This window comes from Leuciscus leuciscus (assembly GCF_965113295.1).
Source record: "Leuciscus leuciscus genome assembly, chromosome: 9".
Lineage (NCBI taxonomy): Eukaryota > Metazoa > Chordata > Actinopteri > Cypriniformes > Leuciscidae > Leuciscus > Leuciscus leuciscus.
In genome coordinates, this window is record NC_138733.1 from 15,016,324 (window position 1) to 15,041,674 (window position 25,351).

Sequence of the window (25,351 nt, forward strand, 5' to 3'; positions counted from 1 at the left end):
AAATGTAAATCCTGAATATATAGTTATAACTCTTAATATATAAATGTAAATCCTGAATATAATAGTTATTACTCTGAATATATAAATGTAAATCCTGAATATATAGTTATAACTCTGAATATATAAATGTAAATCCTGAATATAATAGTTATAACTCTGAATATATCAATGTAAATCCTGAATATATAGTAATAACTCTGAATATATCAATGTAAATCCTGAATATATAGTTATAACTCTGAATATATCAATGTAAATCCTGAATATAGTTATAACTCTGAATATATAAATGTAAATCCTGAATATATAGTTATAACTCTGAATATATCAATGTAAATCCTGAATATATAGTTATAACTCTGAATATATCAATGTAAATCCTGAATATAGTTATAACTCTGAATATATAAATGTAAATCCTGAATATATAGTTATAACTCTGAATATATAAATGCAAATCTGAATATATAAATGTAAATCCTGAATATAATAGTTATAACTCTGAATATATCAATGTAAATCCTGAATATATAGTTATAACTCTGAATATATAAATGTAAATCCTGAATATAATAGTTATAACTCTGAATATATCAATGTAAATCCTGAATATATAGTAATAACTCTGAATATATCAATGTAAATCCTGAATATATAGTTATAACTCTGAATATATAAATGCAAATCTGAATATATAAATGTAAATCCCGAATATATAGTTATAACTCTGAATATATAAATGTAAATCCTGAATATATAGTTATAACTCTGAATATATAAATGTAAATCCTGAATATATAGTTATAACTCTGAATATATAAATGTAAATCCTGAATATATAGTTATAACTCTGAATATATCAATGTAAATCCTGAATATATAGTTATAACTCTGAATATATAAATGCAAATCTGAATATATAAATGTAAATCCCGAATATATAGTTATAACTCTGAATATATAAATGTAAATCCTGAATATATAGTTATAACTCTGAATATATCAATGTAAATCCTGAATATATAGTTATAACTCTGAATATATAAATGCAAATCTGAATATATAAATGTAAATCCCGAATATATAGTTATAACTCTGAATATATAAATGTAAATCCTGAATATATAGTTATAACTCAGCATGTGAGCTCCGCTCAATATTCCGCTCTATGCCAATGCGCTCCACTCAATCGCTCACGGCCCAACCGCTCAAATCCCGCTCCAACATGAAATCTCAGTGTAACGTAGGCTACTGTACTACTATAGCCTTTGTTGATTATTTTTAAGGCATTGTTGGGGGCATTTGCCATTTTGCATAGGTGGCCTCAGCACACTGTTTGTGTGATAATAGGCCATTCTTTAAACTTTATTAGTTTCAGAAAGATTCTCGCGGATACAGAGACAGTTGAAACAAAGGCAGATCTTTATTTTACAAAAGCACAAGGTTTTGGTGTTATTGTGAATGTACACAAATAAAAGTAGACCATTTGTAGTTGTCTTACACACTAATCTGTATGGCCAAAAATTGACGGAGTTTCTTCCGCTGTCATTAAAGAAAAATCCATCAGAATGCGCTGGCGCGTTCGTTGTACAGGGTTAGAGAAAAGCTTATTTAGTTTCATATTTATGTTTAAATAATATGCTGGGCTGCATTTCCCGAAAACCTTATTTACGCTATCATTCTTAAGTTATAACTCAGGCTTTACCTTAACGTTAATAAGTGTTTCCCGAAACGTTCTTAGTTAAGAATACCTTCTGTAAGTCATTCGTTCGTATCTGGAGCACTCTTAGCTATACCTTATCGCTATTGACAGTTCATTACGATAGTGGCCACAACTGTTTCTTTACATCTCAGTCTATACGAATATAATTCTGCTAATTTAAGTGTTTTCATGCAAAGAACATTGTCATTACACTGATGTGATTTTATGTTGTTATTAATTATATTATCCAAAATTGTATCAACTGGCAAACCGTTAAGGGGGTCGCACACCGGACGCGCAGCTCGGCGGCGCGCCGCGCAGCGCCACGTCTTTTAAATTCGAACACACTATTCTCTATGAGAGTACACACACCGGCGGCGCCTTTCGGCGTCTGTCCGCGGCGGCTCAGGACCGTGTTCAAAATCCTGCCGCGCCACAGGGCACCATTTACATAGTTTTATATAAAATTTACATGTGTGTGTCTCAAATCGTAGTTAATGTATATACGGACCTCACCCTGTGCTGCAATATACATTTAGTTTTATATTTATTTACAGAAATCAGAAAATTGCTGATGTTATCGGATTTTCAGGTGACAGTTGTCCTAGACGTGGCGCGGCGCGGCGCGGCGCTGAGCTGAGCTGCGCGTCCGGTGTGCGGCCGCCTTTAGGCAGTAGATTGCCTACTCCTATAGCTAATCTACTGCCTAACGGTTTGCCAGTTGATACAATTTTGGATAATATAATTAATAACAACATAAAATCACATCAGTGTAATGATGGATTTTTCTTTAATGACAGCGGAAGAAACTCCGTCAATTTTTGGCCATACAGATTAGTGTGTAAGACAACTACAAATGGTCTACTTTTATTTGTGTACATTCACAATAACACCAAAACCTTGTGCTTTTGTAAAATAAAGATCTGCCTTTGTTTCAACTGTCTCTGTATCCGCGAGAATCTTTCTGAAACTAATAAAGTTTAAAGAATGGCCTATTATCACACAAACAATGTGCTGAGGCCACCTATGCAAAATGGCAAATGCCCCCAACAATGCCTTAAAAATAATCAACAAAGGCTATAGTACAGAAGCCTACGTTACACTGAGATTTCATGTTGGAGCGGGATTTGAGCGGTTGGGCCGTGAGCGATTGAGTGGAGCGCATTGGCATAGAGCGGAATATTGAGCGGAGCTCACATGCTGAGTTATAACTATATATTCAGGATTTACATTTATATATTCAGAGTTATAACTATATATTCGGGATTTACATTTATATATTCAGATTTGCATTTATATATTCAGAGTTATAACTATATATTCAGGATTTACATTGATATATTCAGAGTTATAACTATATATTCAGGATTTACATTTATATATTCAGATTTGCATTTATATATTCAGAGTTATAACTATATATTCAGGATTTACATTGATATATTCAGAGTTATAACTATATATTCAGGATTTACATTTATATATTCAGAGTTATAACTATATATTCGGGATTTACATTTATATATTCAGATTTGCATTTATATATTCAGAGTTATAACTATATATTCAGGATTTACATTGATATATTCAGAGTTATAACTATATATTCAGGATTTACATTTATATATTCAGAGTTATAACTATATATTCGGGATTTACATTTATATATTCAGATTTGCATTTATATATTCAGAGTTATAACTATATATTCAGGATTTACATTGATATATTCAGAGTTATAACTATATATTCAGGATTTACATTTATATATTCAGAGTTATAACTATATATTCAGGATTTGCATTTATATATTCAGAGTTATCACTATATATTCGGGATTTACATTTATATATTCAGATTTGCATTTATATATTCAGAGTTATAACTATATATTCAGGATTTACATTGATATATTCAGAGTTATAACTATATATTCAGGATTTACATTTATATATTCAGAGTTATAACTATATATTCGGGATTTACATTTATATATTCAGATTTGCATTTATATATTCAGAGTTATAACTATATATTCAGGATTTACATTGATATATTCAGAGTTATAACTATATATTCAGGATTTACATTTATATATTCAGAGTTATAACTATATATTCAGGATTTGCATTTATATATTCAGAGTTATCACTATATATTCAGGATTACATTTATATATTCAGAGTTTTAACTATATATTCGGGATTTACATTTATATATTCAGATTTACATTTATATATTCAGAGTTATAACTATATATTCAGAATTTACATTTATATATTCAGAGTTATAACTATATATTCAGGGTTACATTTATATATTCAGGATTTACAACTATATATTCAGAGTTTTAACTATATATTCGGATTTACATAGAATTATGTTTGGCCCCCCATACAGTATATACAGTATGTATATATATATCTTTATTTTTACTTTTTTTTTTTTACTTTCAGATATCATAGGCTATATGCTTAAGGATAAGGGGAATATTTTTGTAGAAATCTTGTATTGTATTTCAAGCAGGGTAAGAAAGGCTGAATTACGTGTTCTTGTTTGCAGTATCGCAAAAGCTGCTTCCAAATCTTCAGTCCTCATTCTCCTGGATCTGTCTGCTGCCTTCGACACGGTGAATCATCAGATCCTTCTGTCCACCCTCTCATCACTGGGCATCACAGGAACTTCACTCCACTGGTTTGAGTCCTATCTCACAGGTAGGTCCTTCAAGGTCGCATGGAGAGGCGAGGTATCCAGAGCACATCAGCTGACCACAGGGGTTCCCCAGGGTTCAGTTCTTGGTCCCCTCCTCTTCTCCATCTACACCACATCACTGGGACACATCATACAGGCACACGGTTTTTCCTACCACTGCTATGCTGATGACACACAGCTCTTCCTCTCCTTTCAACCAGATGATCCCACAGTAGCTGCACGGGTCTCAAGCTGTCTGGCGGACATCTCCACATGGATGAAGGAACACCACCTGCAGCTCAACCTGGCAAAGACTGAGCTTCTCGTCCTCCCTGCCAATCCGTCTCTACAGCACGACTTCACCATCCAGCTAGAGTCATCATTAATCACCCCATCAAGATCGGTCAGAAATCTTGGAGTAACGTTTGATGACCAGCTGACCTTCACAGATCACATTTCAAAGACAGCTCGATCATGCAGGTTTGCACTGCACAACATCAGGAAGATCAGGCCTTTCCTAACTGAGCATGCAACACAACTTATCGTCCAGGCCCTGGTCATCTCTAGGCTTGACTACTGCAATGCCCTTCTGGCTGGACTCCCAGCATGTGCGACCAAACCCCTACAGATGATCCAGAATGCTGCAGCTCGTCTTGTCTTCAACGAGCCCAAGAGGGCCCACGTCACTCCTCTGTTCATCTCTCTGCACTGGCTACCTCTAGCTGCTCGCATCAAGTTCAAGGCACTGACGCTTGCTTACAGAACTATCACAGGCTCAGCTCCCTCCTACTTTCACTCACTCCTACGAGTCTACATCCCTACCAGACACCTACGATCGGTCAACGAGCGACGTCTCGTGGTTCCATCACAGAAAGCCACAAAATCACTTTCCAGAACATTCTCATTTACAGTTCCATGCTGGTGGAACGCTCTCCCCACCCTCATCCGGAATGCAGAATCCCTGACAACATTCAAAAAACAGCTGAAAACCAATCTCTTCCGTGAGCACTTAACCTTATAGAAAAAAAAAAAAAAAAAAAAAAAAAAAAAAAAAAAAAATCCTTTCCCTTTGAAACATCACTTATCAGGCTTATGCTACTCTGAATAATACCTGAACTTCGTATTTTGAGCACTTCCTGCGTTGTTGTTGCTTTTGCCTCTTTATGATGACTCGCTGAACTTAGTCCTAATTTGTAAGTCGCTTTGGATAAGGGCGTCTGCTAAATGACTAAATGTAAATGTAAATATGATTTGAATGCAACTAAATCCAAAACCTAACACTAATTGAAACTCGCAAAATCGAACTTTCTATTCTTTGCTTGTTAACAGATCCATTTAGTCCACCGCGCTTATAAAAATGAGATTTTTCGTATCTATATCCTTTGCATAGAAGCATCTCATTCAGTTGCATTTCTAAATTGCCTGTACTAATGCACTTACATAATTATAATGTGAAGCCATCAAAGCTACTTTAAGAGTACAGCTTGTTCCATTATCTTCCAGCCATAGCACAAAATAACAGACAGCTGTTACGTTTTTTTTTTTTTTATATATAAATAAATAATCATAGTCATCCAGCATTGTTTACTCGGATGGTTGTAAATGACTCCTACTCCATATCAAAGATAAAGAAATGAAATATCTTCTAAAGTCATACAATATCTTTGTGTGAGGAACAGAGATTTAACAGCCTGGTTTCACAGACAGGGCTTAGATTAAGCCATAATTAGACCTTGATTTAGGACATTTAAGTAGCTTTTCTAAACATGCCTTAAAAAAAAAAAAAAACAGTACTGCATCTTGAGATAAAAACAATGGCATTGACATATTTTAAGATATGTCACTGAAAGTTGCTTTCCGTTAAAACAGCTCAATATTGCATTTTAGTCTGGGACTAGGCTTGTCTGTTAGACCAGGGGAACATGTTATTGACTGATAATCTTCCCCTTCAGTGAGCTGCTTACTGAAGAAAGGCTGCAACTGGTTCATTGAGTCTGGAGTTGAACATAACTCTTGATTGTCCATTCAGTCCGGTATGTGAACTGGATTAAGCGGTTCTTTGAATAGAACCAGTTCAAAAGAATGATCCTTTCACTGATCCAGTTCTCGAGTTCAATTCACTGACTTAATTATCTAGGTCCAGTGGTTTTTGACTTCAGGAGATCTGGAATATAGCACATGAGTCATCGACTTTTATGGTGCTTTTGTCATTTTTGGAGTTATATGGGGGAAAAGCTGTGTGAAGACTCTCCAAAAGTTTTCATTTTGGGTGAACTATGACTTTGAGATTTCCAACTTTGATTAGTGACTGTACTGTTTGGTACTGCTGTAACATAACCTGGTTTTAACTGTTTTCATTGTGCCATAGAATAGAATAGAATGAGGCATTTATATAGCGCTTTCATATGTACTACTGTACACCCAAAGCGCTTTACAATCATATCAGGGGATCTCTCCTCAACCACCACCAGTGTGCAGCATCCACTTGGATGATGCGACGGCAGCCACAGTACAACGGCGCCAGTGCGCTCACCACACACCAGCTATAGGTGGAGAGAGGAGAGTGAGTGATAGAGCCAATTCAATGTAAGGGGATTATTAGGAGGCCATGATTGGTAAGGGCCAATGGGTGGAATGTGGCCAGGACACCGGGGTTACACCCCTACTCTTTACGAGAAATGCCATGGGATTTTTAATGACCACAGAGAGTCAGGACCTCGGTTTTACGTCTCATCCGAAGGACGGGTAGGACAATAGCTTGAATTTGTGTGCAAATGTGCAAAGTCTTGCTTATTTCCTTGCTTATTTCCTTGCTTATTTCCAGTGTTGGGGAAAGTTACTTTGAAAAAGTAATGCATTACAATATTGTGTTACTCCCTTAAAAAGTAATTAATTGCATTACTTGCGTTACTTTTTTAGAATAGTAATGCGTCACGTTACTTTTGCGTTACTTTTTTTCACCTGTGGTGGGCTTGTTTTTATAACCAAAAAGTTGTATTTTGGGGCAAATGTAAAGACCCTTTCACACCAAAAGTGAAATAATAAGCCACAGGCTGAAGGAAATGCAAATTTACGCCTGTACAGTAGAGGGCGCAGCTCAAGCAAACCTTTCAGCTGTGCTGCCATTCTGGATAACGGAAGAATAGGATGCAGGAGAAAAAAGTTTAACACTTACTTTATCAATATAAACAAAAATATCTAGTCATTTTTGCTTATGGTTTAACTTGATTCATCGAAGGTCAGAAGCAAGTAGCCTAGATTGATCAAAGTGAGATTAAATGCATAAAAATGTGTTTTATTTAACATTGGAGGTTGCATAGTATTCTGATTCTGTATTTCACTTATTTTATTCATTTTGAGGAATATTGAATCTTTTTTTTTGTGCAAGTGAGATGAGTAAATGCACACTCACATTTAGTCTAGAACTAAATTAACCATCATGATTACACACGCCTCTGAACTTCAATTTGTCTCGACATGGGGATAAGAGAGCTGTCAGTCAATAAATGGGAAAACAAAGTAACTTGCATTTTTTTATTTGAAAAAGTAACTCAGATATTTTGTTGTAAATTTTATGTAATGCGTTACTTTACTAGTTACTTGAAAAAGTAATCTGATTACGTAGGTTACTTGAAATGAGTTACCCCCAACACTGCTTATTTCCACTTAATGGCTTTTCATCTGCCTTTTTAAATTCAACCACATATTATATTTACGCATATTGTAACACAACGCGTAGACCAAATAACAAAAAAAAAATATTCATGGCAACTCTCGGGAGATTGGAATGTTAATAGAGATTGGCATGGTAGTGGATATGGCAATGCTGATGTGTTTGGTCTTGGCAGAATATATTTACTACGCTGCTGCAGAGCAAGTTCGAGACTTGCTACTGCCAATACATTAACAGACATTGCTGTGAGCATATAAGACATGCTGCTTCTGCTACATTTGTAAAATACACGATTTAACCCCCGTAGCAGATCTATACAGGTGGAGCTGGGGAAGGTGGGGGGTTTCTGAAAGAATGCTACAAACTGCTAACAGCAACACAGGTATTTGTTTGAATGTTGACCTATGTAGAGTTTCATGCCAGAACTAGGTATATAATATTAACACTTGTGGGCTTTATGTGTTTGTCAAAAATGTACCAAACAGAGTGTAAAATGTTCCTGTCTTTGAAGGAAATGACAAAGCTTCGCTGTTTCCTAACGTGCACAGAACATTAGTACACAAAAGATAGGGCTCTTCAAACTGAGGTCAGCAGACCAACGCAAGTGTGGTCTTAATGGAGACACCTCTTCTCCATCTCTTCTTGTGTCATGACCATTACTGAGGACCCACAATGTTTTAGCAGGCCTCTGGTGTAATTAGCCGGGATGCACAATGGGGCCATTGCTGCTGTACCACTCATTCTTGAGCCCCTGTGAATGCAGCATTACCACAAACAGGGTAGAGAAGGTGATATTAATAACCCCGAATAGGCCTAGAGTAAAAGCAGATATGGTTGTAATATGTCCGCCTTTAAAAGGAAAAAAAAAAAGGCACTGGTGTATTTTTCCTGTATGAGCTGAGTGAGCTCACATCATATGTGAGCTCTGAAACAATGACTGGCTATATTCTACATATTTTGAGTTTGTGACTGATTCACAATCCATGTGCAATTAGTTTACACGCACTGTAGATCTTGTAGTTACAATATATTGTAAACAAGAATTAAAAGCTGTAATTTGACAAATGTTACAACGTTTACTAACCAGGCATGATGCGACTAACACGTTTCCAGTCACATGGCACAGTCACAGCCAATCAAAAGATTGAATGTTTAATATACAACTATGTGGATGTGGGAATTGGGACCAATGAGATGGTGTAGTGGACGGTGCCAACCAAGACCACATCATGGAAATTGAAATCAAGTGATCGACAAAACGTCTTGTCGCTCGCCCCTTGGCGAAATTGTGTACTTTCAGAGTATGCCCCTTTTTTTAACGTAAGAGCGGGCACGATAAATTTGAACTTGAATGTGCAAGGAATCCGGTGTCAGCTGCTTCAAGTATATGCAAAAACGCTTGTGCCGCTTGATTCTGCAAACCAGTATTTGTTATCATATTATTTTAATTTGTTATCATATCCATGAATAAACTGTTTTAGTGCAAATAGTTTTGCCTTTTTTGTACTTTGTTTTTCTAGTTCTACCAGAAAGACTCGGGAGATAAAATGATATAACAAGTAAATTTATTAATAGCTCAGCAAGCATAGTCTTTGGCGTAGGCCCCGTCCTTAGCAAGCAATGCGAGGGTAACGGAATCTGCAAATCCCGCCTGAAGATGAAGGCAGGGGCGCAGCCGACCCCCTGGAGGCAAAGGAAGGGACCATCCTGGTGGTGGTGGGGAGGATGGAGGGAAAGGACCATCTTGGAGGTGGTTGGGGAGGATGGAGGTAATTGGCGCCGTCAGTATCTGCGAACTCAGACGGATGTAAGTACCATTCTTTTATACTGAGAGTGTTAACACATGATTGGTTAGAAGTGAGTTAATTCATGACGCGCTGATTGAGTCTTCCTGGCAGAACTTAACGCTAAGCTTACATTTATTTAGTGGCTATGTCTCAGCGGTGGAAGTCTCATACATTCATAAGAAATTGCTTATTTCCACGTTGAAAAATTAGATGGGTATATACCGTATATTTGACTAAATGCAGACATCTCCAATATTGATGAAGTGGGTATGTTAGGGATGAAGTGGGTATGTTAGGTATGCAGTGTGTGTACATTCTATGGCATACTGCAGGTACATCCAGAATCTTGGTATTGTCCTTGTATTACCCCCAAAGTAATTTGCGCAGAAATATCAAACAAGTACAATTTAACTGCAAGGAACAACTTTTTATTTTGAAGCACTCGAAATAATGTCCCTCGACTCTCATCTTACTGTGTTTTGCATACTATATAGTAGAGAAGTTGGCATATTCTGACGTTGTGTCAGATTTAGTTTACCATGTCTGTCTGGTTAGAAAAGAGGGTTAGACTGACATTGATTACTGTTAGAAAAATATGCAAAAATGTTACCTTTAGGGTACAACATCTTGTCACTGGGGCAGTACCTTTAAAGGGACAACTTTTTACCTTATCCACCCCTGAAAGGTGCATTTTAGTACCTTAGAGTATTAATATTATGTACCCTTAAGGAACTACAGTGACCCGTTAAGGGTAGATAAGATACAAATATATCCCTTTGAGGATACTGCTCCACTGACAATCTGTACTCCTAAAGGTACTGTACCATATTTACACTTTAATATTTTCTGAGAGTGTTTGAATTTCACACCCCCTTGACCCCAGTTTCCTCCTTCCACTTTCTGAGTATCAGTAACATTGTCTATAGCTTAACAAGATTCACTTTGTGTTTTATAACGGATGTTTACTCAAACATGAGGTTGAATGCTATTGATGTTTGATAATGGGTTAGTGTAGGATCATGTCCGCTTTGAATTATGATTGTAATTATCCTGATGGTTGTGTTTGTCTTATGGGCTGTATAGTGTTTTTGGTTTTGCAAAGCCAATTAATTTGAAGCAATCACCTGTGCTTTAGTATCTTGAATATAAATTACAGTCATCAAAATTGCTGTAATGTATTACTAAACCAATATCCTTCATTAGCTCAGAATTAATGGTGGCTTTTGTGAAAAAAAGAGCTTCATTATACTTCAGACGAAGGGAAAAAAATGATACACTTTGTCAATTTTTCGACCCAAATGCTGCCATTTTGCCTGGAGCTAAATTATTGAAGTGGTTCTTGATCATCGAAATGAACTTACCCCTTTTGCAGCATTCAAACCATACACAGGTTATATCTCAAACCTCATACACTGATCTATTGGGACAATAAAAAACAAGATACATTGTGAAACATTTTAGAAAATTAGTCCATTACTAACTCACCAATACAATTTGTCATGGTTTGCTTTCCCAGATTATTTATCATTGATCACTGATTGGGATTGTTATACACGCTAATGAGACATGATGGCTGTCAGAAGCTCTGTGGGGAGTGCATTACCTCCCTAATGACCTAGTTTCAACATTATTTAAAGTCCTCTGAATCCAATTGACTGTGCGCACATCCATTCTCACTGGAGGACTCCCGGTGTTGGAGCATCTGGCCTTACAATGGTCTTCTATAGTCACAATACTCGCAAATATTTCATGTGTGCCAATTAAGTTTTCCCATGTTAAATAAATCCCATGATCGTGATGAAGTTTGTTTGACTTAATGGTGGCAAATGGTTTAGTTGTTGAAGTGGAACCTATCAGCCATTGCAATGCCGGGAGTTAATGGCAATGTAGGGAGTTAATTGACTTGAAGCACTACAAAGATTGCGGCATAAATTACAGGCAAGAGAGTGAAACCTAGAATGCTATTTTGACATGAATCAATTGATAATTGTAACCTCCTCTAATGAAACTGTTATTTGTTTTATCAGTCTGTTAATGATAGTAATGGAGAGGAGTTCAAGCCATCCTCCAGGGCAATCGAAGGGGAATCTCTACATTATCACCTTACAGCAGACGGAGACTGTGTGTGGCGGCAGGTACTGAGGCGAGTACAGGTAAGAGAATGCTGGAATGACAGCAGAACTACTCATTAGCATAAAATCTGTAGAAGTCATCCAAACATGTTCACGCACAGACGGCAGAGATGGATCTCTTGGGGCCCATTGCATAAACTTATAAATTGAGTTATATAACTGTAAGGGATGCGTCCTATTTGTATTACAAATGAAGCTGTCAAGCTCAGTGAATCTGATGACTCGCAACGGTTTGTTTCTAGCTTGAAATCAGAAAAACTGTATGCATGAAGCTTTCACTAATCAGATTGATACAGTCCAAGAGATTTAACAACTTATTTATTGAATCTTTAAGTGACACTTTCAAACATATCCAACTAATAATATGTCAGATCATTGAACCAAGAACATCTTGGTTATGTATGTAACCCTAGTTCCCTGAAGAGGGAACGAGACGCTGCGTCGAAACGCTGCGGGAACGCCCCTGCGTGAGTGCGTCATGAAGCACGTATGGAATCAATCCAATGGCGAGACGGAACGTCATAGGCGGGTGACGTCATCGACCAGGAAACTATAAAGCACCCCAGAGAACACAAACGCGCTAGCTTCTGATAGGCTGAAGCAAGTCGATCACGGGAATGCCGGGAGTATGGCAGGGCGACGCAGCGTCTCGTTCCCTCTTCAGGGAACTAGGGTTACATACGTAACCGAGACGTTCCCTTTCAAGGGAACTCGAGCTGCGTCGAAACGCTGCGGGAACGCTAATACCCACGTCGCCATGCGAGCAAGTGACCGTCCGTGTGAAATCAGAGCGCACAAGCGGACGAAAGCACCTGCGCCCCTGGAGTGGAGCTGAGGTCAAGATCATAAAACCTGATGAATGTGTGCGGTGAGGACCAGCCTGCCGCATCACAGACATCATGAAGTGAAACTCCTGACAGTAAAGCTTTAGAAGCGGCCATACTCCTAGTAGAGTGAGCTCGTACAGCCAAAGGTGAAGGCTGACCAGCCGACTCGTAAGCAAGTGAGATAGCCTCAACCACCCACTTGCTCATCCTCTGCTTAGATGCAGGACATCCCTTCCTGGGTGACCCAAAACAAACGAACAACTATTCAGACTTCCTCCACAGGGCAGCTCTGTGGACGTAAGCATCTAAAGCCCTAACTGGGCAGAGCAGGTTTAGTTTCTCTTGGTCCGACGTCTGGAAAGGAGGAGGACAGAAAGCCTGCAGTACGATAGGCCTAACAACATTAGTTGGAACCTTCGGAACATAACCTGGCCTGGGATGGAGAAAGGCCTTCACCATGCCAGGCGAAAATTCCAAGCACGAGGGAGAAACCGAGAGACCTTGAATGTCTCCAATCCTCTTGAGAGACGAAATAGCAAGCAAAAAGATAGTCTTAAGAGTGAGAAACTTCTCAGGAATCTCCTCAATAGGCTCAAACGGAGCTAGGGGAAGACCTTCCAAAACAATGGCCAGATCCCAAGTCGGTACCCTCGTGCGGACTGCTGGCCTCAACCTCAAAGTGCCACGAAGAAAGCGTGTTATAAGTGGGTGTCTCCCCAGAGAGACTCCACTCAAAGGGACGTGGTAAGCCGCTAGTGCCACCACGTACACCTTCAGTGTGGATGGGGATAACCCTGTGGAGAAGCGCTCCTGCAGGAACTCCAGCACTACACCCACCGGGCAGTTAACCGGGTCCAACTGGTGTTCTCCACACCAAGAAGTAAATAATCTCCACTTCAAGGCATATAACTTCCTCGTGGACGGAGCTCTGGAGTGGAGAATGGTCTCAACAACCTCAGTTGAGAGACCAGAACTTATGAGCTGGGCCCCCTCAGAGGCCAAGCCCACAGTTTCCACAGTTCTGGGCGGAGGTGAAGGATCGACCCACTCGCCTGAGAGAGAAGGTCCCTCCTGATCGGAATCTCCAGAGGAGAGCCGTCGAGGAGAGACACTAGGTCTGCAAACCATACTCGGGCCGGCCAGAACGGGGCTACCAACAGTAGACTGACCCCGTCCCGACGGACCCTTTCCAGAACTCCTGGGAGCAGAGCAATCGGGGGAAATGCGTACAGACGTGACCTCGGCCACGCCTGCACCATGGCATCCAACCCCAGAGGGGCTGGATAGCTCAGGGAGAACCACAGTGGACAGTGCGATGTCTCCCTGGAAGCGAACAGGTCTACCTCGGCACGACCGAATTCCTTCCAAAGGAGCTCCACCACTTCGGGGTGGAGTCTCCATTCCCCGGGCCTCAGCCCCTGCTTCGACAGGATGTCTGCCCCCTGATTTAACCCTCTGAGGTCTGAGCTGTTTTCTGGGCTCTGGAGGTGTTCTGACATGCTCTGACATTTGTGTTTTTTTCTGTTACTAGTGACATTTTCATGGCTAAAGTCTAATTACACTGTATTCAGCACAAACTCTGCTACAATAATATATCAGCAGCATGTATGTAAAAGTTTGTAGTTTTGAGATAATGACATTTATGCGTGGTTTGTGAAAATACAAAAAAAAATTCTCACTGAAATAAGGCCATGAAACCCATACTGATTATTTCTTCACAAGACTTTTGAAAATTGTATGACATAGCCTAGAATATTTGCTCCAAAACTATGTGAAAATCACCCTGACTGCTCATTCAGATAAGACAATATATTGATTTAAAATTTCTAAGACGTGTTTTGTGTGACAAAGCCATATGCGAAGAGGCGTGATCATCTCATTAATATGTAAGCCTTTAACACCTGAGAAAGACAAAGACACTCCCCTAACTGCCCTATTAGGAGCGATCAGGCCCTGTCATTCAGAGCAACCTTGCACAAAGAATGAGGAGATTTAAAAAAGAATGGCTTTTAGATTGTTTGGATTTATTTACAACACAACACAATCCAAAAATACAAATGACAAAAGAGCACATTGAAAACAATGATCCAAAGACAGAGACCTTTGTGCCATTCCTAAAAACATTGTACATACCTTTCATTTCCAAGGTGTTTGATTTTCACTTTACCATGTTCATGTACAGAGACTCATGTGAATGTTGAAGTCAGCAGGACTCAGTTGCATCTGGTCCCTGAAAGAAAAAAAAAAGAAAAAACTGTGAACATACTGATATCAAGAGAAACTATAGGGCTGCACGATTTTGGGAATAGATTTTATATTTTTCTGGTTAAAATTTCTTTTTAAAATTCACAGAATACACACACACACACACACACACACACACACACACGTTTCCAACAATATATAATTAACACCAGGTTTGTTGTGCCTTGTAGGCATAGGCTACGCAGTGCTGCATAAAATAATAATAACAATAAATTAACCCTCTGAGGTCGGAAAACGCGCCCCGGCGTTTTGCTGGATTTTCTTCACATTGTAGTACAATAAACTTAAATTACTCCGTCATTTATGGTTATACAGAAAAAAGAAATATAAAAAAAGAATCTGTGATATTTCTACTTTTGTATGTGTCCACTTACAATCAAATCAAAACATTGTGCTTTTTTAAAATAAAGAAAATAAACAGGGTGTGCGTTCTGCCTCTCCATCGCGGTGAACTTTTTTTTCTTGAGCACGTCTATAAACTGAAACAAAACTCAGCGAATCCTTCTCACACATTTATGAGCCATACACCTTTATACACATTTAAGTGTGTACTTTTAAATGATCGGATACAAACTGAAAACAAATATTCTCTGTTTAAGTAATTTGTATAAAACCAATAGGATGTCCAGTATCTCAAACGCTTGCTAATTACTTTTAATTCGGCCACGCCCACTCGCGCAAAAGAGATTCACATGCAAATCTCCACATGGAACGCGAACGCCCTCACAAAACACCAAAACACTTCACAAGTCTCTGCTTTTCGTCGAGTTTGGAAGACGCGCTGTGAGCTTACATTGGATTTACATCAGAAGAAGAAGAACGCGATTTGAAGACAAGAAAGATGTAAGGTAAGAAATTCTTACTTATTAGTTTATGGTATTGTTGTATAAACTTCACATTGCAGTTGAACTGTTGCTAGATATATGGTGAATATTATACTATTTAGACCCGTGTTTACTGTTAAATACTGTTTGTGGATATCTGCTCAAACATAGATATGTATAACCATAATATTTTTGAGCGCGATGGCGTTTGAATGTATCATATTTTGGAGCGCGCTGTGGGTTTGAATGTATCATATTTTGGAGCGCGATTGCGTTTGAAAGGAAAAATGCACCAAACATTAGGCTTTATGTTTTTACTATTATCTCATTTCAAATCATCATAACGAATGGAAACATTTGAAGTAACATAAGATAATCAATATATTTTTCTCTAGCATTGTTACTGAAATCTTTTGGAAGATTTATAGGCTGCTTTGTAAAATAAAATTATTTTATGCAGTACTGCACATAGCTTATGCCTACAAGGCACAACAAATATGGTGTTCTTTATATTATATATTGTTGGAAACATTTGTGTGTGTGTGTGTGTGTGTGTGTGTGTGTGTGTGTGTGTGTGTGTGTGTGTGTGTGTGTGTGTGTGTGTGTGTGTATTCTGTGAATTTTAAAAAGCAATTTTAACCAGAAAAATCTAAAATGTATTCCCAAAATCGTGCAGGCCTAGTTTCTCTTGATACCAGTATGTTCACTTTTTTCTTTTCTTTCAGGGACCAGATGCAACTGAGTCCTGCTGACTTCAACATTCACATGAGTCTCTGTACATGAACATGGTAAAGTGAAAATCAAACACCTTGGAAATGGTATGTACAATGTTTTTAGGAATGGCACAAAGGTCTCTGTCTTTGGATCATTGTTTTCAATGTGCTCTTTTGTCATTTGTATTTTTGGATTGTGTTGTAAATAAATCCAAACAATTTAAAAGCCATTCTTTTTTAAATCTCCTCATTCTTTGTGCAAGGTTGCTCTGAATGACAGGGCCTGATCGCTCCTAATAGGGCAGTTAGGGGAGTGTCTTTGTCTTTCTCAGGTGTTAAAAGCTTACATATTCATGAGATGATCACGCCTCTTCGAATATGGCTTTGTCACACAAAACACGTCTTAGAAATTTTAAATCAATATATTGTCTTATCTGAATGAGCAGTCAGGGTGATTTTCACATAGTTTTGGAGCAAATATTCTAGGCTACGTCATACAATTTTCAAAAGTCTTGTGAAGAAATAATCAGTATGGGTTTCATGGCCTTATTTCAGTGACAATTTTTTTTGTATTTTCACAAACCACGCATAAATGTCATTATCTCAAAACTACAAACTTTTACATACATGCTGCTGATATATTATTGTAGCAGAGTTTGTGCTGAATATAGTGTAATTAGACTTTAGCCATGAAAATGTCACTAGTAACAGAAAAAAACACAAATGTCAGAGCATGTCAGAACACCTCCAGGCCCAGAAAACAGCTCAGACCTCAGAGGGTTAAATCTTCCAAAAGATTTCAAGAACAACTACGCTAGAGAAAAATATATTGATTATCATATGTTACTTCAAATGTTTCCATTCGTTATGATGATATGAAATGAGATAATAGTAAAAACATAAAGCCTAATGTTTGGTGCATTTTTCCTTTCAAACGCAATCGCGCTCCAAAATATGATACATTAAAACCCACAGCGCGCTCCAAAATATGATACATTCAAACGCCATCGCGCTCCAAAATATTAAACATTATGGTTATACATATCTATGTTTGAGCAGATATCCACAAACAGTATTTAACAGGAAACACGGGTCTAAATAGTATAATATTCACCATATATCTAGCAACAGTTCAACTGCAATGTGAAGTTTATGCAACAATCCCATAAACTAATAAGTAAGAATTTCTTACCTTACATCTTTCTTGTCTTCAAATCGTGTTCTTCTTCTTCAGAGTTAAATCCAATGTAAGCTCAGACGTGTCTTCCAAACTCGACGAAAAGCAGAGACTTGTGAAGTGTTTTGGTGTTTTGTGTTTGAGGTAACGAGGGCGTTCGCGTTCCATGTGGAGATTTGCATGTGAATCTCTTTTGCGCGAGTGGGCGTGTCGAATTAAAAAGTAATTAGCAAGCGTTTGAGATACTGGACATCCTGTTGGTTTTATACAAATTACTTAAACAGAATATTTGTTTTCAGTTTGAATCCGATCATTTAAAAGTACACACTTAAATGTGTATAAAGGTATATGGCTCATAAATGTGTGAGAAGTATTCGCTGAGTTTTGTTTCAGTTTATAGATGTGCTCAAGAAAAAAAAGTTCACTGCGACGGAGAGGCAGAACGCACACCCTGTTTATTTTCTTTATTTTACAAAAGCACAATGTTTTGATTTGATTGTAAGTGGACAATCTGGATATCACAGATTATTTTTTTATATTTCTCTTTTCTGTATAACCATAAATGACGGAGTAATTTAAGTTTATGTTGCTGCTATGTGAAAAAAATCCAGCAAAACGCGTCGGCGCGTTTCTCGACCTCAGAGGGTTAAATACCCTGGGATATACAAAGCCCTCAATGAAAGAAGTTTCCCCTGGGCCCACAGAAGGAAATGGCGAGCCAGCTTGTACAAGGGGCGCGAACGCAGACCCCCCTGGTGGTTTATATAAGAGACCACCGATGTGTTGTCTGACCGGACGAGCACATGATGACCCCTGAGGTCTGGTAGGAAATGTTTCAGAGCCTGAAACACCGCCAACATTTCTAGACAATTTATGTGCCATGAGAGATGATGGTCCTGCCACAGACCTTGGGGTGAGCGACCACTCATGATCGCTCCCCAACCCGTGAGGGAGGCATCCGTCGTTAGCGTGACACTACGACAAAGAGCTCCCAGCACGGGCCCTTGGGAGAGAAACCAAGGTTCTTTCCACATAACCAAGGCACGAAGACATCGTCGCGTGACCTTGATCATGCGGTGCGGGTTTCCCCTCGGGGAGAACCCCTTGGTTCTGAGCCACCACTGCAACGGTCTCATGTGTAACAGGCCGCAAGGTATAATGTTGGACGCTGCTGCTGCCATGAGACCTAATATTCTCTGAAACTGTTTTACAGTGAGTGACTGGCCTAGCTTTGCTTGTTTCACCGCTGAGAGGATCGAAGTGATACGAGCAGGAGACAGACGTGCCTGCATCGTCCTCGAGTCCCAAACTACACTGAGAAAAGTGGTCCTCTGTAATGGAGAAAGCACACTTTTCTTGGCGTTTAGCCTCAAACCCAATCTCTTGATGTGAGCGAGAACGACATCTCGATGCCGAACCGCCTGTTGTTCCGATTGAGCTAGAATCAACCAATCGTCGATATAATTTAGAATGCGAATGCCCTGGAGTCGCAGCGGAACCAGAGCTGCATCCATACATTTCGTGAATGTGCGGGGAGACAAAGCTAGGCCGAACGGAAGAACCCGATACTGGATGCTTCGCCCCCGAAAGCAAACCTCAGGAACTTTCTGTGTTGTGGAAGAATGGAGACATGGAAGTAGGCGTCCTTTAGATCTATCGTGACAAACCAGTCCTCGGATCTGATTTGTGACACGATCTGCTTGAGAGTGAGCATCTTGAATTTGAGCTTCCCTACTGTGCGATTTAACAGGCGCAGATCTAAAATTGGACGCAACCCCCCATCCTTCTTCGGAACTATGAAGTATCGGCTGTAATAACCTGACTCCCTGCTGGGAGGAGGAACCCGTTCTATAGCCTCCTTTCGCAGCAGAGTCTCTACCTCTTGTTCCATTACCAGAGCCTGCTCGGGGCCCACCACTGTGGACAGGACCTCTCTGAATCGAGGTGGACGAGACCTGAACTGAATAGCGTAACCGTTTTCGATCGTTTGCAGGACCCACTGAGAAATATTTGGAAGGCTTTTCCACTCCGCCAAAAAATCTACTAAGGGTACCAGCCTCTCGAGACTGGCCTGACTGCTCTGGACCCCTCCTCGGAGGAGGCGAGCTCCCCTCGGGGAAAAACTCGCCGGGACCGTCCACGCCCTGGCACCGTGTGATGCGGTGAACTCAGTTCTCTGACTACCCTCAGCATCCTGACGCCAGGAGCATCAGGATTTTCTCTTAGACGAAGCCTTCTTGGCAATAATAACTGTCCTCAGATCAGTTTTACCCCTCGAAGACTTCGTCTGAGAGTGCCGCGCCGCGTCCCAATCTTTCTGTGGGGGAGCGCGAGACGCGACACTCTGCTTTTGTTGCGCCCGGTGTGAGGAACTAGTCGACGGCTGAGGCTGATCTTTTTTACCCGCAGCCCCAGAGACATGAACTCTAAGCGGGAGGAATTTTTGGAACGCTGCCGCCTGTTTTTTCTCTTCCTGGAACTTATCGATGACTGTGTTCACTGAGTCACCGAATAAGCCCGCAGGATTAAGCGGGGCGTCCAAGAGAAAGGATTTATCTCTCTCCTTCATGCCAGAAAGATTTAGCCATAAATGCCTCTCCGTGGCCACCAGGGCTGCCATAGAACGGCCGACTGATTTGGCCGTCTCCTTGGTGGCACGGAGGGCGAGATCTGCTGACTGACGTAACTCTCTGACAGTATCTGTACTAACCTCCTCACTTTCGCTCATATCTTTTAACAAATCAGCTTGGTATGCCTGCAAGATGGACATTGCATGAAGGCATGCCGCTGCCTGACCTGCCGCCGAATAAGCTTTACCCACCAAAGCCGAAGTGTTACGAAGTGGCTTGGTGGGTAATACAGGTGCCTTAAAAGATGACGCTGACTCAGGTGAGAGGTGACTAGCTAGTGCCTCTTCAGCTTTCGGCATCGACCCATACCCGTACTGACTAGCACCAACGATATTGGAATATGTGGAAGTCTGAGGTGCATAGATATGGGAGGAAACCGGTCTTTTCCAGGACCTCGACACCTCAGTGTGGAGGTCTGGAAAGAACGGTAGGCACCTGCGTGGAGGCTGCAAGCGAGAGGGCAGAAAACGTTCATCTAGTTTTGATTTTGTTCTAGATTCCTGTCTATCTGCGGGCCACTCAATATTTAATTTTTGCACAGCTCTAGTGAGCACCTCCATTAATTCCTCACTTGCAGGAGACTGGGGTGACGAGTCCTCAGTATCTCCTGTACCAATACTAACAACATCCAGCTCCTCAGAACTGGATAGTTGCGGTACTGGGACCTCAGCCCGGGGGGAAGAAACCGCAGCGCGTGCTTCCGAACCCGGAACTGAGGCACTGGATCTGACAGGTGAAGGCTGAGATAAGGCAGAGCCCATCTCAAACCCCTCTGTCAGATCCATTTGCGAACCCCACGACTGACGTCGCCGCTCTGCCTCGACAGAAGCGGGACCCGAGCCGCGGGGAGCGCAAACCGAACCACCCTCCTCAAAGAGTGATCGGCGGCAGCGCAGCGTTCTAAGAGGAAAACGCTCGCAATGCTCGCAATCAGCTCCCTCGAGAGCTGACTGGGCATGCTGCACTCCCAAACAAACAACACACAGCTGGTGTGTATCCCCACTCGTAATATAGCGAGTGCAAGGATGAACACACAGCCTGTATTGTTGTTCACTCGCCATCTCTATATGTAGTTTTTATATATATATATATATATATATATATATATATATATATATATATATATATATATATATATGTGAAAAACTCCTGCTTAGTGACACTAAAGACAGACAAAAACACTTTGACAATATAGAGACAATATGATTCAAACACAGAGCGCTTGCTGAAGTCACAGAAGCTAGCGCGTTTGTGTTCTCTGGGGTGCTTTATAGTTTCCTGGTCGATGACGTCACCCGCCTATGACGTTCCGTCTCGCCATTGGATTGATTCCATACGTGCTTCATGACGCACTCACGCAGGGGCGTTCCCTCAGCGTTTCGACGCAGCTCGAGTTCCCTTGAAAGGGAACCTCTTTCAAAACATGTTATTCACAATGGTTAACTAACTGACCGAGTCATAATTATTATTTTATTAATAAGATATTATGTGAAATGTCTCGATGTTTTCCATATATTGGAAGTCAATGGGCTCCAATATTGTTTTGTTCCAAACATTCCTCAAAATATATTTTGCGTTCCACAGAAGAAAGTCAGTCACACAATTTTTTACTGACATCCTAAATGATGACAGCGTTTACATTTTTGGGTGAACTATGCTTTTAAGAACACATTCCTTATTTGCAATGACAGCCTGTCAATGAGCCGGTGAACAACTTTCAGAATCAAAGTTGTTTTTCAGAAACAACTTTTATAATGAGCTGGGTAAACAACTACTAACTCATTAAACCAAGACTCTTGGTCGAAACATGTCTGTCTCAAAATGAACAATATTAATAACTAACTGACTCAATTAAACCAAGAACCATATCTTTTGGCCATGTTGGTATCGTGATCCTTTTGAAGAGCCGATTAGCGAACTGAAAATAAGAGCATATTGTACATTTGTTTATGATGTCTTTTTAATGTGAACATAATGTGTTTGTTTATGTCTGTGTATAATTATGTGATGTTATTACATGATGATGCAATATAATCGCTGAATCTTTTTTTACTGCCCCATTAAAACAATCGGTCACACTTTAGATTATGATCCAATTCTCATTATTAACTATAAACTGCGACTTTTGCCTCAATAAACTCCTAATTACGGCTTATTAATAGTTAGTAAGGTAGTTGTTAAGTTTAGGTATTGGGTATGACTAAGGGATTTGGAATATGGTCATGCAGAATAAGCAGCCAATATCCTGGTAATATTTGTGCTAATAAGCAACTAGTTAATAGTGAGAATTGTGCCGTAAACTAAAGTGTTACCAAACAATCTAATGTTTAGAACCACTTCACAGAAACAAATTTACATTACTACAATAAGCAACATTTGTAATCTCCAATCTTTAGGTAAAAATCCAAATAAAGCAAGAAAATTGATTAGTAAAGTTGAGCAAACGGAGTTCATTTTATTTGAATTTGTGCATTATGGGGAAGAGCAGTCAAATCAAAGAAAACTATGAGTTTTGAGACCGTTGTGAAAGGAACCCTCAGCCTGGGGAGCGCCTCGGTCTGGAAGCCTCCACAAATCTGCAACCCAGCAGGATGAGTGGGTGAGAAATCAAAAGTGCAACCAAGCAAAGAAAAATAGAAGAGCCTGCTGTCTTCTCCAAAGGCCTGTGGAGATCATGTGAGGAGGGGCAGGTATGGCTGAAACTAACGCTCAGCTCACCATTTACAGTTTAGATTTTGCTGTAGAGACCACGTGCTGGAGGTCATTTATACTCACATTGTCAGAACCAGGCCCATTAATCTAAATCAAGTTCCTGCTCTGGTTTGGGATTGTAGTGAACTCGCCATGTTTTTCCTGTTGTACTTTCGCTCAACGAAGGTTTAAAGATACTCATCCATCAGGAGCACTGCAGTGTAACTGCGCTATCAGTGGCTCCGCCTTGCACTCGCACTGTTTCACCTTTAGCAGTATGACAAAAACACACTTAAAACTGTGATGGTGAATAAGACTTGTACGGCAATTACACTGTTGTACTGCATTGGAATTTTGGAATTTTGGACATTTCAACATGGAGCACTAACTACAAAGCAGATAACATAACCTACATAACCAACATTAAAAGCTGATGTTTTTGTAACCTAGTATTTTCAGGGGGGGGGGTTTCTCCTTTTTTGTTTTATGAAAAAAAAAATGTTTTTACCAGATTTTTTATAATGGTCTTCATAGATATAAAATATATAGATTTTTTTTTTTTTTATATTTTTTTTTTACCCTTGTACCTGACTTTAATGCTGCGTTCCAGGCAGGTTTTTGAGCATGTAAATCACGACTTCAAACCACGACTCACGACTTTGTAGCATTCCAGGTCAGTCAAGTTCAGGTTTACGTCACCTTAACATTTCCATGCGGCAATACACTTTCACGACATACTTATTGTTTCAGACACATAACATTGTAATACATAATCGTGTGTGTATTATTATATTATTATTAATTTGACTGCAACGTTATATTGTCCTAAAGTGTATTCTCACCGTGTACCGCCTGCAGAAACACTGCATCCGTAGGGGCTGCCATTGTTGTTTTGTATGGTTTCGCGGGCTATGTGACGTCAGAGCTCATAACTGGGAGTACATCGATCTAGCACGAGTTCACGGGTGGGAAGTCACGGGTTTGACTGCCGTTCCAGTGCACTTTCACGGGTATAAGGTTGGAAAAAACACGGGTTACAGGTTGCCTGGAACACACCATTAATCTTGATATAAAAAAAAGTCCATGATAAAAAGTAGTATTAGTATTATTCCACTACAGAATTCTATTAGACACAATACATGATTTGGCATGTACAGAAGTGGAAATGACCATGAACCAAACAATCATGAATATATTATATATTCTTCTGTGATGCTTCAGTGTGTTCACTATTGGACATTTTGTAATGTTTATTGTAATGATAAACTTGTGGGAGAAAAATGTGTTTTAAGAACATGGACAGATAAGCATTTTGTTTATTTTGTTTATTTTTTATGATGTTGTGTTGAGCTTTACTTACATAATTATACAACATAATTAAATGTTTTTAGATATGATGTGAAGCTCTGCATTGAAGTAATTTGATAAAATTATTGCATATGATGTGAAGCTCTGCATTGAAGTACTTTGATACAATTATTGCAATGTTATTTAAATGAATCAAATGAAAATAAAAAGTTAATTACAGACTTGATTAAAATTTCAATAAATTGTTTTTGAATTGTTAAACTTTTATGTTAAATTGTTAAACATTTAATTAGCTTTTTTCTAATCAAAGGACTAATAAAAAATACAGGATCATGGAATAACTTTCTAGCAACTAACAGATAAGAATAATAGGGTGGGCAATATGACCAAACTCTTTTACCACAATATAGGTATGTATCTGTCAAGGTAATGATACATTTGATGATATAATGATCCAATCCTTAAAACTGATTTGAAATTGTGTTTTGTGAAAATGAAAACTGATTTTACTTGACCTGTTGATGAAAACAATTCTATGATGACTAGACAAAAGTGAAAGTGTTTGATCAGTTTGGTCTGCTCAAATCAAAGTAACACATTTTCTGGTACAGCAGTTTATATAGATCATACTCTGTGTGGAAATGAAATAAATTATTGTTGATCAACTGGAGCACAGCAGCATTAGTAATTATAATAAAGCTCTGAACTACTGAGGTAATTGGCTCTCTAAATGAGGTAGGTAAACCCTAATGTGCAACCAATTTGGTAAAGCTGGTTTTATTGATTTTGCTGTTTGTTTTCAGAGTACAATGCCTTTGCCTCGTGATTTGGCCTCTCAGGGGAAACATTGCAGGTAAACTAAGCTGGAAACGTTGCCAACGAATCTCTTTGCTTCTCTCTCCTTGTCACTCTCTCGCCTCGTCTTTCCCTT

At 39.3% G+C, this 25,351-nt stretch overlaps 1 protein-coding gene and 1 long non-coding RNA gene across 2 annotated transcripts in view; both read right to left on the reverse strand.

Annotated features, from left to right (window-relative positions):
* The window catches only part of LOC309507150, a 195,185-nt gene that overhangs the window by 27,305 nt on the left and 142,529 nt on the right, over positions 1 to 25,351 (reverse strand). The gene's annotated exons all lie outside the window — the stretch shown is intronic.
* LOC309505369 (uncharacterized protein) lies at positions 12,526 to 18,477 on the reverse strand. The gene is made up of 2 exons (XM_082178730.1): positions 18,446 to 18,477; positions 12,526 to 14,267 (listed from the first exon to the last, which is right to left on the reverse strand). The coding sequence occupies exon 2, from the start codon at positions 14,211 to 14,213 to the stop codon at positions 13,074 to 13,076; it is 1,140 nt and encodes a 379-aa protein (XP_082034856.1). The 5' UTR covers positions 14,214 to 14,267; positions 18,446 to 18,477; the 3' UTR covers positions 12,526 to 13,073.

Bases quoted from the DNA above. Each gene is read 5' to 3' on its own strand.
- LOC309505369 (XM_082178730.1), bottom strand. From the start codon at position 14,213: ATGGAGACTCCACCCCGAAGTGGTGGAGCTCCTTTGGAAGGAATTCGG.